Source organism: Tupaia chinensis, unplaced genomic scaffold, assembly GCF_000334495.1.
Source record: "Tupaia chinensis unplaced genomic scaffold, TupChi_1.0 Scaffold000624_1, whole genome shotgun sequence".
NCBI lineage: Eukaryota > Metazoa > Chordata > Mammalia > Scandentia > Tupaiidae > Tupaia > Tupaia belangeri.
In genome coordinates, this window is record NW_006160144.1 from 649,670 (window position 1) to 667,042 (window position 17,373).

The 17,373-nt window shown below is 37.2% G+C and overlaps 1 protein-coding gene across 1 annotated transcript in view; it reads right to left on the bottom strand.

The window, feature by feature from the left end:
* Positions 1-17,373, bottom strand: part of EFCAB13 (EF-hand calcium binding domain 13) — an 81,156-nt gene that overhangs the window by 44,838 nt on the left and 18,945 nt on the right. Inside the window, exons 7-10 of the mRNA XM_006159102.3 lie at positions 16,511-16,593; positions 13,077-13,220; positions 9,258-9,332; positions 3,852-3,995 (exon numbers count right to left, since the gene is read on the bottom strand). Coding sequence (XP_006159164.1) covers positions 3,852-3,995; positions 9,258-9,332; positions 13,077-13,220; positions 16,511-16,593 — 446 coding nt within the window. The remainder of the gene's footprint in view (positions 1-3,851; positions 3,996-9,257; positions 9,333-13,076; positions 13,221-16,510; positions 16,594-17,373) is intronic.

The window sequence follows — 17,373 nt, forward strand, 5'->3', positions numbered from 1 at the left end:
CATTCCTGCCCCTGCCCTAAGACCATTTTTCTTCTCAGGTAACACATAAACAAACCTATTAAGATGATTTTCCTAGTCAAAAGATAAGAACCTTCCTTATGAGGAATTTTGCATTAAATTGCAGCCACCTTACTAGGATAGCAAAGTGAAGAACATCTTGTTCTCCCTGATTGGAGGAGGTGGGGTGAGGGGTAATAATTATTCACTTATTTAACAAACATTTATTTGGCAGTTAATATGTGCTCTACATATACTGTGTTAGGTATCGCAGATACAATATTGACCAAAAGCAGACATGATATCCGTTCACCTGGTGCTTAGTCTAATTTGAGATACAGATACTAATCACCAAATTAAAAATACAAAATTGCAACCATGATTAGTACTATGAGAGAGTATAATACAAGAATCTGACCTTAGTCATAGAGGTCAGGGGAAATATCCCTGAAGAATAGACGGTTGAGTCTAAGTATAAAATATAAGTAGGAATTAACTAGGAAGAGAAAAAATGTTGAAAGAGAAAAGAACATATATAATGACTATTTGGCATATAGTTGAAACTCTAAGAATGCACAGAGAGAATGCAAGAATGTAGTCTGAAATAAAGCTGACAATCTCAGCAAAAGCTAGACCATGTAAGGCCTTGTATACACCACATTAAAGGGCTCTTTATCCCAAGAGCTATTATTGAATTTTATGCAAGGAGGGTAACCTGATCAGACCTGTGTTTTGAAAAGATCATTCTGGGACCAGCTGGTAGCCTGGTGGTTAAGGCAATTAGATCCCACATGGCTGACTGTACAGTTTGAGTCCTGGACCTGGTGGCTTAAAACCATGCTAGAGACATGTGTGCGTACATATCCAAAATCCTAAAAGGAGAGAGAAATGGAGGAGGAAGCATTGCGATGTGACCATGCCATAGAGGGTTCTTTCTTGTTTTCTGTTTCTCTTGCTCGGTCTCTCTCTTTCTGGCAAGCACACACACACACACACACACACACACACACTCACACACACACACACACACACACACACACTCTGGCAAATCACAAAAATAGAAGATCATTCTGGTGGCAGTATATGTGATGGACAGACTCATTACGATGAACTTAAAAAGATCCTAAGGAACTTTAAGTAAGGTGGGGAGAAAGAAAGAAAGGAAAAAAAATTTAGGAATTTCAAGTAAGAGGACTTTATGATGATTGCATAGAGAAGAGGGAAATGAAGATATCAAGGATGACTCTTAAGTTTCTGCCTCACCTTTCTTGAGTCAGCTCTAGTTGCCAAGCTCTGTGACAGAAGTTTATATTTAGCATCTACAATAGTATTGTAAAAATAGTATCATTTGTCTAATTTACCTCCTCAAATAAAGTAAGAGATGTGGAAACCTAGACAAGAATTCCATAAGCCAAAAAGCACAATGCTACATAAGCTTCATACATAATTTCTGTTGTTCAAGGGGCATGACCTAGAGTTTATTTAATAAAATGTCTTAAGATTAGTCTAAAATTGGGGCCAGCAGGTGGCATAGTGGTTATAGCACTGGACTCCCACAGGGTTAACCGTGGTTCAAGTCCTGGACCTGGTGACTTGAAAATCATGCCTGGCACATGTGCAAGCATGACCACAATCCCAAGGGGAGAATGGAGAAGGGATTGCAGAATGACCATCCCCTCTGTGTGGGGGATTTCTCACTTTCCCTCTCACTATCTCTGTCTCTTCCCAGCAAATCCACACACCCTTATGGCAAAAGCCTCAAAAATAAATAAATAAATAAATAAATAAATAAATAAATAAATAAAGATTAGTTTAAAATTCCCATGGCTGATTATTTTCCTGCTGTATTTACACAAACTGTTCTCTTAGTCTAAAAGGTCTTTTTCACCATTCACTAGCACCTTCAACCAATTAACTCTTTTTTTTTGGGGGGGGGGAGGTTTTTGCTACAGGGCGTGTGCGCTTGCCAGACAGAGACAGACAGAGAGACAGAAAGCGAGAAATCACCTCCTAGGGGGGATGGCCACGCCGCAATCCCTTCTCCTCTGTTCTCCTCTTGAGATCTTGGGCACACACACGCATGCACACGCGCCCGGCGTGAGTTTTAAGCCACCGGGTCCGGGACACGAACCGCGGTCGACTACATGGGAGTCCAGCGACATAGCCGTTACGCTAACTGCTAGTCCCAACCAATGAACTCTTACTGATCCTTCATGATTTGGTTCAGATATCATCCCCGCCCCCCCGATAGCAGTCTTTGCCTGGTGACTCCAGTATGTATTACCAACCTATGTGCACACTCATAATTATGTGCCACAGAGCATTATAATTTTCATTTTATTTAACTCCTTCCACACTTGAATAGATACTCCTCAAAACAAGAAGTGTATTTTTTGGTTGGTTGATTGGCTGGTTGGTTGTTCAGTTGGATTTTTTAAAGACAGTCTCCCTAAATTGCCCAGGCTGGCCTTAAACTCTAAATCTTCCTGCCTTAGCCTCTTGAGTAGCTAGGATTATAGGCAGGCACCACTATGCCTGGCAAGAAGTATATTTTATTCATCTTTGAATTTCCTAGCATAATTCCAGGCATACATAGTAGATATAAAATGACTGACTTTCTGACTTATTAAATGAATGAATGAAGTAACTGCTAATTAATCCATTATTACAGGATATCCTTTGGTCATATGTACACGTGTAATATAAAATGCCTGCTAAATATATTTATAATATTTAAAACATTCTACATTATGCAAAGAGTAACTGAACAGCATAACAACTTCTTAAATCTAAACTAAATAATGAAATTTAGATTTCAAGAAATTTAGGTCTCCTAATTTGTGGAGCCAACGTCCTTGACATCACAAGAAACTAACTCTCCACAAAAATAAGAAATTATTATTGGAAAAAAGGGAGAAGGCTGAAATTTTTGTTTAATCTATTTTGCTTTTGGATTTTTACCAAATCTACCAAGATATAGCCATTTTATAAGTTCTCATTAAATTTTTCTAGACTCTCCCTTACTGCAGACATCAGCAAGAAGTGCTAATGGCAAAAAGTAAGAATCACGAGGAAAAAGGATAAACAAAGGATAAATCACAAAACTGATATACAGAAAAATAAAGGTGTATATGAGGGGACTTCCAAATATTTGTGGGAAAAGAGAATTCAAGTATGAATTTATTTTGTGAACTTTGAAATTCAGGCATGATTTTTACTAATTTTTCCTTTCAATTTTAAGATTGTTTTTAAAGTTTATTTATTTCTTCTGTGAGAGAGACAGAAAAACAGACAAGCATCCCCAATAGGGTCTTCACTCCACACTCTACCATTGTCTCAGCCAGTTCAGATCACTGGCACTCATGGACACATATAGATACTCCTGGCATGTACAGGGAGGCCCCAAGGATTCAAACCTGAGACTTTCCCAGCATCACAGAGTTTTGGAGAGGTGGGGGGGGTTGTTTTGTTTTTGTTTTGTTTTTTGCTATAGGGCACGTGCGCTCACCAGACAGACAGAGAGAGACAGAAAGCGAGAAATCACCCCCTGGGGGGATGGCCTCGCCACAGTCCCTTCTCCTCCATTCTCCTGTCAGGATCTTGGGCATGGACACACACGTGCCCAGCGGGAGTTTTAAACCACCGGGTCCAGGACTTGAATCGCGGTCAACTACATAGGAGTCAAGCGACACAGCTATTACGCTAACTGCTGGTCCTGACAGAGTTTTGTACTATTACTATGCCACCAGCTGGCCCATATTTTTTTCCTAATATACATTTTATATAAACTTTTTGGAGGACCTCCTCTTACACACACACACACACACACACACACACCAATTCAAATAACTCACCATCAACATAAGTATGTTTTATCACTTCCTGAAAAGTTTCAGAGCTTATAGGAATATTCATGCTATCCAAAACAGCAATCACTTCATCAATTTCAACTCGACCATCTTTTATCCTGCAGAAAATCTTCAAGGCATCCTGGAATGCTGCAAAGAACAATAAGCGAAGAAAGTACTGTGCCATGAGAATCAACAGCTTTTCTTGGAGAAGGGGCTGATAGTGTGTCAATAACCTACTAGGGAAAAGTAACCTCTCAAAGGCATGGAGTTATCTAAATATTTACCTTCAAGTAGGTATTGACTGATTCTGGCCACATTTCTAGCATAAATTCTAATTTCTGCTATTATTACTATTATATTAGCTGTAGTAATTATGTTAATAGTAATAATAATGGTATTTATTGAACCAATTATGTACTAGGCACTGTAATAAAAACTGTAGGTTATCTCATTCAATCCTCACAAGCCTATAAAATAGAAATTATTATCCCAACTTTACAGATAAGGAAACTAAGACCTAGAAAGTCTAGTAAACTGGTTACACAGTAAATGGGAAAGCCAGAATTCTAATCTAGCAATATTATTCCATAATGCTTCCTCTTAATCATTACATAATATTTACTTCTTTGTGAAAAATCATAACCATTTATTACCTGTGGTATAATCTATAATAGTAAAATGGCTTAACACAAAATTTAGGGGAGTTATTATTTTAAAATAAAATTTAGAAAAGATAGTGTAAGTAAAATAATGATAGATCTATGAAATTTCATATCTTCTATCACACTACAAAGAGTTTAGCAACAGTTTAATCACTATCATAAGGTCTTTTATTTCTTCACATATATTTTATATTCTTATGTTAACAGTCAAAAATGAATTAGAAACATAGAAGAAAAAATGTGCATTAAATTCTCTGATCACTACATCCCCTAATTTACCTTTTTTTTTTTTCCTTGGAGAGATTTTCACTGTAGGGCGCGTGCGCTCGCCAGACAGACAGAGAGAGACATAGAGACAGAAAGCGAGAAATCACCCCCCAGGGGGGATGGTCACGCCGCAATCCCTTCTCCTCCATTCTCCTCTTGGGATCTTGGGCACGCACGCACACGCGTCCGGCGTGAGTTTTAAGCCACCGGGTCCGGGACACGAACCGCGGTCGACTACGTGGGAGTCCAGCGACATAGCCATTACGCTAACTGCTGGTTCCCGCTAATTTACCTTGATAAGAAAACACAATTCCCATCATTTCAGGGAGTAAGTCACTTCATAGGCAGACTAGATTTTTCTAGGAATTCAGGATATAATAAACATAATGATCTACAAGTTCAGGTAAGCACAACCAGAGAGGAAAAGCTGGGCATTATTTATTCATCTGACTAGTAAGTATGAAGCAAATGAGCAAAAATAACAGAGGAAGGACCTTTGAAAATCCTCTCCTCCATAAGAGCAATGAGAATACTGGCAAAAACTGTCAGAATCAATTTTTTTAAACTATAGAAATTAATCAAAGGACTATAATAATCCAAGGAGTATTTTGTCAAGAAAAATGGCTCTCACTAAGAAAAATTAGCTTTTGGCATTTTAACTGTTCCTATTGTTCATCACCCTATCCCCAGATTCCTAAAAACCTTGAAAACTAGTAGCCTACAATCACAATGAAAATGTGTACATGTATGTGTATACTACTGAGGTGAGAAAGGCTACTTTAAACATGACTCAAAACTCAGGAAACATAAAAGAGAAAAATAGCAAATTCTATAATAAAATTTAACATTTCCATTCCAAAAAAACAAAGACATAGCTTCAAAATTAAAAGAAAAACAATAGACTGGGAGAAAACATGTTTAGCATATGTAATAAAGAACTAATAGTCAGAATATGAAAACTCCTACAAATCATTGTAAAAGAGATGAAGGCCAGCCAATGGTGTGGTGGCTATGGCAGCTGGATCCTACATGGCCAGCCTCACAGTTCAAATATCAGAACCAGCAGTTTGAAAAATATGCCTGGTACATGTATGTGTACATGTATGACAAAAATCAAGAAAGGAGGGGAAAATGGAAGAGAAAGGATTACAGCGTGCTGATCCTCCATGGTGGTTGCTTTCTCCTTTTCTCTCTCTCTCTCTCCCCGTTCTCTCTGGCAAGTTCACATGCTCTCTAGAAATTTATTTTTTCATGTGTGAGAGAGGTTTTTGCTACAGGGCGCATGCGCTCACCAGAGAGAGAGAGACAGAGACAAAGACAGAGACAGAAAGCAAGAAATCACCCCCAGGGGGTATGACCACATTGCAATCCTTGTTCCTCCATTCTCCTCTAGGGATCTGGGACATGCCCACACAGCACATGTGCCTGGCGTGAGTTTTAAGCTGCCGGGTCCAGGACCCAAACTGTAGTCAACTACATGGGAGTGCAGTGATGTAACCATTATGCCATGTGCTGGTCCCTAGAAATTTTTTTAAAAAGGAGATGAAAACACACTTTTTAAAATGGATAATAAATATTAAAAGGTAACTTATAGTTAAAATATATAAACATTAGTTGTATTAAAAGTTTATCAATTTCAAAATTGAGAAATAATAAATTAAATAACAGGATATATCATTTCTTGTAAAATAACATAGCAAAACTTCCCTCTCTCTCAAAGTCACTTGATCTTTTTATTAGTTCCTGTGAGACCTAGGTTCTCTGGTTGTTCTCTGCTTAAAAATTAATAATTCATTTTGTTTTGACAAAACATGTATACATTTTATATATATATATATAAATTTATATATAAATTATGGAGATATATATATATAAAAAGAATTCTAAGGTAAATATTAGAGTAGGAAGGGTTAACAGGGTCTTTTATATCTTAATATAGATAGTCCCCAACTTACTTAACTTTTCAACTTCACCATGAGCTTTATCAGAATGTAACTACATATAAGTTGAGGAGAATATGTATATATTGTTTGAATATTTTATAAAAATAATAAATTTTAAAATTATGTGTAGTGTTTTGAAAGAAAAATAAAAGGAGTTCTTGATTAGTCTCAGAACATTATGGCCATTAACACAAAATAGGGTTAAAATAAGAAACTAATACTTGAAGAAATAAGAAATACAGTAGTCTCCCCTTTATCTACATTCACTTTTGACTGTTTTTCAAATGTTAACCATAGTTAATTTTGATCCAAAAATATTTCATGGAAAATTTGACAGAATCATAGTTTGAAACTATGTACTGTTTTTGTTTTTTATTTTTTAATTTTGCTATAGGGCATGTGTGCTCACCACAGACAGAGAAAGAAAAGGAGAAAAAAAAAAAACCCTACAAATTAATAAAAAAGATATGAAGGCCAGCTGGATAAAAGCACTTCCCAAGGGGATGGTCACACCACAATCCCATCTCCTCCATTCTCCTCTTGGGATTGTTGGGCACACATGCACACGCACTCAGAATATTTTTCAAGCCACTGGGGTCTAGAAATCAAACTGTATACTAGGCCATCTGGGATCCAGCAGCGTTAACCACCACACCATCTGGCTGGCCCAGTTGTGTGCCATTCCAAGTAGTATAAAATTTTACTCAGTTCAGCTTCATCCATTCTTCACCACAAGAATGAGTACAGTAAAATGAGATATTAGAAAGGAAAAAAGGGACCAGCAGTTAGCATAATGGCTATGTCGCTGGACTCCCACGTAGTCGACCACAGTCCATTCTCGGACCCGGTGGCTTAAAGCTCACGCCGGGGGCGTGTGTGTGCATGCCCAAGATCCCGAGAGGAAAATGGAGGAGAAGGGATTGCGGTGTGACCATCCCCTCTGGGGGGTGATTTCTCGCTTTCTGTCTCTCTGTCTCTCTCTCTCTCTGTCTGGCGAGCGCATGTGCCCTATAGCAAAATAAACCTCTTCAAAAAAAAAAAAAACACATTCACAAAATTTTTATTATGGTATATTGTTAGAATTGTTCTATTTAATTATTAGTTGTTGTTAATCTCTTACTGTACATAATTTATAAATTAGACTTTATCATAGGAATGTATGTATAGCCAAAAAAAAAAAATAGTCTATATAGTGTTCAGTACTACCCACAGTTTCAGGCATCCACTGGGAGTCTTGGAACATATCTCCCACAGATAAGGGGAATATTATATATGGAAGTAAATAAACTATTCTGAGTTGTGGTTCAATAAGTCGTCAGTACTTAAAAGTCCAAATATAGATAAGTCTAGAGTCAGGAAAATGCTCTTAAGCTGAAAAATCAAGTAGACAAGAGAGAACCAGGAAAAACCCAAAGTCATGGGAATACATCAAAATGCCATGTAAGAAGTAAGGAATCAAAATCTGAAAAGTAAACCAAGCATCATATCTCTATTGTTCATTCTTATGTATGGTAGGCATTTATTACATGAATGAAACAAACATTAAAGAATTGTTCTAGCCTTTTAGTTTCTTATCCAAAAATATGAAGACTATCACATTCATATACCCTTGATTCTAAGATTACACTGGGTTGTTGGAAAAGTCATGACATATTTAAAGATTCACATATTTTTATGTCATGACTTTTCTGACAACACAATACATTCTGGGGGCCAGCAGGCACAATAGGGGTTAAGATGCTGGATCCCATCTGGCCAATTCCATGGCTCGAGTCCCAGACACAATGGCTTGAAAAACATGGTGAGCAAGTGTACATGCAAAATCCCAATAGGAGAATGGAGCAGAAGGGACTGCAGCGTGCACATCTCGGTGGGGGGTGATTTCTCACTTCCTCACTTGCTCTCTGTGTTCTCTCTAGTGAGAACACCATGAACAAAGAACTAAACAAAAAAACTACAGCAAAAGCTAAATACATACATAGTGATATACAGTATTTAGGAGAATCACCCTACTGGTTACATATGGGGAAAACTGGAGGCACCAGCATTTGGCATAATGGCTATGTTGCTGGACTCCCAAGGAGTCGACCGCGTTTCGAGTCCCAGGCCCAGTGGCTTAAACTCACACCAGGCGCATGTGCGTGTGTGCCCAAGATCCCGAGAGGAGAACGGAAGAGAAGGGATTGTGGCATGGCCATCCCCCCTTGGGGGTGATTTCTCACTTTGTCTCTCTCTCTCTCTCTTTCTGGCGTGCGCATGGCCCTATAGCAAAAACCTCTCAAAAGGGAAAAAAAAAAAAAAAAACCTGGAGATTGGAGGTAGAAAGAATGCTGTTGCAGTGATCCATGTTGCTCAATTCCTTTTATGAGAAAAAGAAAATACATTCTAATTTTTCTCAATCTAGGCTATAGGGGGAAAAAACATTTAAAAGATTCAGAAATTCACTACCCCTTCATTCTAAAATCAGTTGCTATCAAAATAATACTGAACAATATACATACTCTGTTTCCTATACTTTTGAAGAATAGTCTTTTTACCTGGATCCTGAGAGACCGAATAAGAAACATTATTCACAGCCTTAAGGAAATTTGAAAAATCCAGCAGTCCATTAACTATAAAAATAATTCAGAAACAGAGAAAAAAAAACTCCATTAGCAAATATTATCAGCAAAGTCATTAAAAACATATGATAAAAAAATGCAAGCTAAAAATATAAAGAGAATTAACTGATGACCTGAGAATACCACTGTTTATACACAAGAAAAGCAGTCTAGTTTCTGTAAGCAATTGATTCAGAGATTAAAGTAAAACTGAAAGAGTCACACCTTTGATGTACTTTTCTCTGACTTTTTTTTTTTTTTGAGCGGTTTTTGCTATAGGTCACAGTGCGCTTACCAGGCAGCGAGAGAAAGAGAGACAGGAAGCAAGAAATCACCCCCTCAGGGGGATGGCCACACCACAATCTCTTCTCCTCCATTCTCTTCTTGGGATCTTGGGCACGCACGCACATGCACCCAGCGTGAGTTTTAAGGCACCGGGTCCGGGACGCGAACCACAGTCGACTACGTGGGAGTCCAGCAACATAGCCATTACGCTAACTGCTGGTCCCATTTTCTCTGACATTTTTCAACTTAAGCTACACTAATGTAAATAAAGACAGATATCTATAATCATACTGGCAGTGTTTTTCTTAATTCCAATAGTAAACTATACAATTAGGCATAAGATACTGACATAATGATATGTACATAACCTGACCCTATAAAAATTAATAATCTATTCCACCCTATACTTGCTGCTGGTAAAACAGTTACTTAATGACATAATTTGACATAAACCGCTTCCCATGGGCAAATTTCAAAGTCATAAAGAAATCATGGTGAGAAGGACCATGTCATGAACCACCTAAAAATCATCCATGGAATTCTTTTTTTTTTCTCTTTAGGTTTTCACCAAAAGGCACATGCACTTGCCAGAGAGACACAGAAAGAGAAAGAAAGAGAAAGAGAGAGACTGAGACTGAGAGAAAGTGAGAAATCGCTCCTCCCTCCCCCACCCCCGGGGGAATGGCCATGCCACGATCCCTTCTCCTCCAAGCTCCTCTCAGGATTCTCAGCATGTATGCATGTATGCATATGCTCTCAATGTGATTTTCAGGCTGGCAGGTCTGGAACTCAAACTGTTGTCAGCCATGTGGGATTCCAGTACATTAATATCGCCATGCACCCCATCCATGGAATTCTTTTTTCTTTTCTTTTTTTTTTTTTTTTTGAGAGGTTTTCGCTATAGGACGTGTGTGCTCACCAGAAAGACAGAGGGGGGGCGTGTGCTCACCAGAAAGACAGAGAGAGAGACAGAGAGACAGAAAGTGAGAAATCACATCCCAGTGGGGATGGCCACGCCGTAATCCCTTCTCCTCCATTCTCCTCTCGGGATCCTGGGCACACATGCACATGCACCCGGCGTGAGTTTAAGCCACTGGGTCCGGGACTCGAACCACAGTCGATTACATGGAATCCAGTGACATAGCCATTATGCTAACTGCTGGTCCCGATGGAATTCTTAAAGGCAATAACTTGAGGTCAACAGAAATAGAGTTTAAAATCTCAACTTTTTTAAAATTTTTTTTTATTTTTTATTATCATCATAATCTTCTTTATATTACATTGGATTACATATAACTTTACAGTGTATTACATTGCTTTTTCAAAAGGGAATGCCATGCAAGTCAGTCAGTACAAAGACATTAATCTCCCCGCTTCAACATTCAATATAAAATGTCAACTTTTAAAGAGCACTCATGATTATTGTTGTGGGGCTAAACTTGGGGGAAAATGTTTCTGGGAGAAATGGGACACTTTTGCAGTATTTATCAAAGTTTGACATGTACATGCATATCCCTTGCCCCAGCTCTTTCACTTCTAGAAAACTGTCCTATACAAATATGTGCACAAATGTGAAAGAATTGGTTCTTTGGGCATTATCTATAATAGTAAATATTTCAGAGGTCACTTCACCACTAATATGAGATTGTTTAAAATCATTAAATATTACATTATACATATATATGTACACACACAAATATATATAAGTAATTGTGTGTGTGTGTGTACACACACAAAAGGCCAGAAAGGATAACCATCAAATTATTAACACCATCAGAGATTGCAAGGAAAGATTGGGACAAAGACATGATTTCTATTGAAAACACTACATTAAAACAAAAAATGAAAGAAAAAAAAAAAACCCTTTTTTATACAATTTATTGGTAGGGCACACGTTCCACTTTTAAAGAGCATTTATGGCCTCACATGGCCTGATGGTTATGTCACTGGGCTCCCATGTATTCGACTGTGGTTAAAGTCCTGGACCTGGCGGCTTAAAACTTGAGCCAGGTGTGTGTGCATACATGCCCAAGATCCCAAAAAGAGACTGGAGGAGAAGGGACTGTGGCATGGCCATCTCCCCAAAGGGTGATTTCTCACTTTCTCTCTGTCTGTCTCTCTTTCTCTAACAAGCACACATGCCCTATGGCCAACATTGTTCATAGTAGCTGAAAACTTGAAAAAACCCAAGTGCTCATCAATAAGAATGGATAAACTGTGATATATTCACACAAGATAACATTATACAAGTGATTAAGCAAACTAAAAGTAATATGTAACAATATAAATAAATCTTTGTCATGCAATACTAAGTTTTTTAAAAGCTCCCAAATAATATACATATTATGACAAACTTTTTACTAAAGTTTCAAAAAACAACCAAAATGTTTCAGTTATTTTATTAAAATACAATCCATAACAATATGTAAAAAGGAAAGCAAGAGAAAAATGAGCAAAAGATTCAGAATAATGCTTACCTTGGGTTGGGGAAAGCAGAAAAATTGTTAGTGAATTTTTTTTTCTTTTTAGATTTTTGTCATAGGGCACATGTGCTTGTCAGAGAGAAAAGACACAGATAAGAAAGAAAGTGAGAAATCATCCCCAGAGGGGATGGTCACACACCATAATCCCTTCTCCTCCCTGTCCTCTTGGGATTTTGGGCACACAAGCACACGTGCTCAGCATGATTTTCAAGTCACTGGGTCCAGGACTTGAACCATCATCAGCCATGTGGGAGTCTAGTACCTTAACCACCATTTTACCTGCTGACCCAGGCCAGTAAACTTTTTGGTTAGATAAAGTTATCATCAAGGTCCTAGTTTCTACTTTAGGTGGTCAGGTGAAATATTATAATAATATACATGTATTATATGAATATAATGTACAATTATTATAAAAATATACATTATTAAGATAACATCACAAAACTGAATAAAAGTAGGCCATGTATGAACTAAAATGTCATAACCCAAACCAGTAATCAATCAATCAAGGTATGTGTACATGTGGCCCAATTTTTTTTTTTTTTTTTTGGAGAGGTTTTTGCTATAGGGCACGTGCACTCGTCAGAAAGACAGAGAGAGACAGAGAGACAGAAAGTAAGAAATCCCCCCCCGGGAGGGATGGCCACACCACCATCCCTTCTCCTCCATTCTCCTCTCAGGACCTTGGGCACACACGCACACGTGCCTGGCCTGAGTTTAAGCCACCTGGACAGGGACTCAAACCTCAGTCGACCACATGGGAGTCCAGCGACATAGCCATTACACCAACTGCTGGTCCAGAGGCCCAATTTTTATTATGATTTTTATAAACAATACTTTTACATCATAGAAAAGTATTTTATAACATGGCAAAAATTATGTTTTTACAATATTTTAAAGCTTAAATTTCCTGTCATTTGAAATTAATATGATAAATATAACTTATACTCATTTCTGCAGACCCTTAAACTGAAAACATAAAACTTACCATCAATATCAATGGTCTTTAGTGCCTGTCGCATTTCTGAATCACTTACAGAAGTCTTCAAGGTACAAAGGATCATTGGCAGATCATTCACATAAATCTTACCACTTCGAATTTTACTAAAAATTTTACAGGCTTTATGAAGTGCTGTACACACATGACAAAATATTTAGTTAATTATTTCAAAGAAATAGTATTCTTATTCCCATACTTGTCTCTCAAAAAAAAAATGATAACTACTAAAAGAAAAAGTGGAAGGAATTTTTATTTTCCAGACTCTCTACTTTAGAATCTATCTAATGATTTAAGTATGTTTGGAGGAAGTGACTTCTACGTCTACCAGTTTCCCCAAGAATCCTCAGCAACTGTAAGCAAAGAAAAATCATGCAAGGTTCACATAGGCGAAGACTTCCCCAACTTCCCCTGGGAATATTAAATCCTTTCTCTGTGCTCCCTGAAACTTAGTATGTATCTTAATCAAAGCTGTTGGTATTGTGATTACTCACATGTTAATATCCTTCACTGAACTGTCAGCTCCTAGGGGCCAAATTTTTCATCCATTTCCAGCACCCAATGCAAAATAGATTCTCAGAAAATGTCTGCTAAACTGAATTGGGTTTAATTCAGTGGAAACTATTTTTTATTTTCAGAAAAGGGGCAATAGATGACAGTGCTAAATACAAAAGATTAAACACTTGAAAATAGTGACCACAATAATAGGAGTTTTAGGAGATTATAGGAGGTAGAACCTAATTTCGGTCAAATAGGAAAAGAAAAAACAGAGTAATTAATGAATACAACTCTTTCAAGAAGCTTCTCCATTTTCAGAGTATAAAATCAGTGAAACGTAAGTCCTAGAAAACCAGACAAAAATTATGTGGCCCAGTATGGAAGTGCACCTCAGCTGTTGTGCTCTGCAGGCTGTAACCATATGAGAGGCCCAGGTTCAAGTCCTAGTCCAACATAAAGGTTGGGCCCCCTGGCCTGTGCCTATTGTCCCAGTGACTCAGGGAGGCTGAGGCCAGAGTATCACAAGCTGGCCTGGGCAAAGCAGTGAGATCCCACTAGAAAAAGAGCCTGGTGTGATGTCAGACACCTATGGTTGAGAGGCTAAGGCAGGAAGATTGCCAGAGCAAGAACCTGTCTTTAGAAAAACATGAGTATATTTTTAAATAAATAAATAAATAAGCTAAAAAAAAAAATGAAGAAGAAAATAAGGGATTAGTCTGATGAAAGGGAACCTTTCCCAATGAGACAAGAGGAAAAGATGTTATTATAACTAGACCGGGGAGAAATGTTCATATATTGAAATGACCACCTTGTAAGCTAAATAATGTAATTGAATGTATTAAAAAAAGTAAATAAAAATTAAAAAATAAAATTAAAAAGAGATGTTATTATAGATGTTTACAGGTAAGTTTATAGGTAGAAACACCAAGAGTTAAAAAAAATTGTGCCCAACAGTCTTTATTAACTTATGTGAAAAAAAAAGTAGAGCTAGCCCTGTAGCACTGTGCTTAACTGCTGTGCATTGGGAACCAGATCTCTCATGGTCTACCATCGTTCAAATTCTGACCCCAATAGCTGGAAAAAAAGACACCTGGCATGAGTGTGAGTGCCCAAAATCCTGATGGGAAGGAGAAATAGAGGAAAGGGATTGCAGTGACCATGTTCCACTAGGGGTACTTCCTTTCTCTCTCACAGCAAGAAATTGCCTATATCTTCTGGCATGAGAAAAAGAAAAAAAGGGGGCCTGGCAGGTGGGATAGTGGTTAAGGGTGTTGGACTCCCACATGGCTGACCACAGTTCAAGTCCCAGACCTGGTGGCGTGCTTTCTCACTTTCCCACTTCTCTCTCTTGCTCTGTCCCTCTCTGGTCAAATAAAATTAAATAAATAAATAAAGTTAAATAAAATAATTCTTAAGGAAAAGGGAAAAGGGGAAAAAGTCATTTGATTCAGCAATTCCACTTCAGATATTTATCCAAAAGAATCGAAATCAGGATCTTGACAAGATATTAGCATTTCCACATTGTTTGCAGGACTATTTACAACAGCCAAGATAAGGAAACAACCTAAAATGTCCATTGATGGATAAAAGGATTTGAAAAAAGTGTGGTATTTACATACAATGGACCATTATTCAATGTTTATAAAGAAAAGTGAATAAAATGTGTAATAACATGGATGAACCTAGAATACTTTGTTCTAAGTGAAACAAGCCACTCACAAGGGCAAATATTGTATGCTTCCACTTAAATAAATATTTACAACAGGCAAACTCACGGAGCAAATAATAGAACTATAGTTAACAGGAGCTGGGGAAAAAGGAAACAGGGAGCTGTTAATCAATGGGTATGAAATTTCAGTTACACAAGGTGAATAATTTCTAATGGTCTGCTATTCAATATTATCAATACTATGCCTATATCTAACAATACTATACTACACACTCAAAAAATCTGTTAAGAGGATAGGTAGCACGTCAAATACTTTTACCATAAAAAAAAAAAACTTTAAAAAATGGAGAAAAGATTCACTTCCATAAATTCCAGAGAAGCAAACTTTAATTTTAAATAAAGACTTTTTAGAAATGTTTTAAATAGAGTTGAATAATAAATGATAAGGTTGGAGCTTTGAGGAAAACAATGAAGGTTTGAGACAGGCACCAAAGAAAACAGGAGAGTGATCTTACCAAAACTTAAGTGAGTCAAGTGCTGTTAAGAGCAACAGTAAATCATACAATCACAGTGGAACCAAATGGGGAAGTCAAGGAAATAAGATCATAAATAAAAAGAGCCTAAAGTGTAAGAGATTGATACCAGAAAACAAGGCATTACAGTCTGAGATCTCAACCTAAAGATAATGTTCATTTTGTGGCCACCAATGTTGGTCAGAGAAATAGAGATAAAATAATTGGTTTTGGAAAGTATGAAGCTAAAGTAGTGTATGAACCATCCATTCGAATGATGAGATAATTCATATTATGGCCAAAGTTAAGACAGAAAAGAAAAAAACATACCAAATTATTTCATAAATATAAAAGAGAAGCCCAAATTATACCAGAGATCAGTATAAAGGAGAGAAAGGTCATATTAGCAGTAATATTTAAGAGTAGTAGTAGTTAAATTTCAGTGAAATCAGTAATTCCAGCACTAATTCATACATTGTATGGAAAATCTAGACTTTTTCCAAAAAAAATACATATTTGAATTAAAACAAATATATATTTTTACTATTTTATCAACACAGCAAATGTTATTTATGGAATAAACAATCTACTTTTACTTCCTCACAGCCTGTACCATTGGTCATATCATGTAATATTGCTGATACCATTAGCTACTAGGAGTAGAAGAAGAGACATTCATTGCTGAAACAATTCCTAAAAAGCATATGTTGTAAAACGTATTGATGAAATGCTAGAACCCGTATTACCACTTAATTCTTGTGAGCCTGAATATCGTTGAGGTACTTCATCATATAATGTCAGGTAGAGGTTAGAAAACATTTTTTCTTTCCTGTCAAAGAAACAACCACATTAGATAACAGCAAAGTAAACACATAAAAAACGCATTTTAAAAAATTAGCAAACCCATCAATAGCCTGAAATTTATAAGAACATTTTTTGAAGAACTGTCTGAATAAGATAGTTCATATTATTCACTCCAGAATTTCTACCTTGTCTCTTTTAAACAATATTTCTCTGTAAAGCAGAATTTATTCTAGTCAGATAATGGTACCCATAATCCGCTATCCTTTGTCTATGACTAACTTTTTATTACTCTTTTGTTTTAAGGTTTTTGCATAGGGCACATGGGCTCACCAGAGAGAGACAATGAGAAGGAACATGAGAAATTACCCCCTAAGGGGCATGGCCACATCACAATCCGTTCCCCTCCCTTCTTCTCCTGGGATTTTGGACTTACACATACACACACTTGGTGTGTTTTCAAGCCACCAGGTCCGGGACTTGAACTACAGTTTAGCCATGTGGGAGTTCAACACCTTAACCACCATGCCACCTGCTGACCCAATTTTTCTTACTCTTAATCCAAGTTAGAGCAAATTTTAAGAAAGTTATTATAATGAGGCAAATAAAAACATCTTTAAACAACCAAAGAATTACAATTCTATCACCTGTCAATAAAAGCCTGGAGATGATTCAGCTTATACTAAAATATGTAAATAACTAAAATCATATGATGTTAATGTTGGAAAAACTCTTGAGAGTCCATCTAGTCAGGGGCCAGCAGGTGACATGGTGGTTAAGATGCTGGACTCCCACACAGCCAATTGCA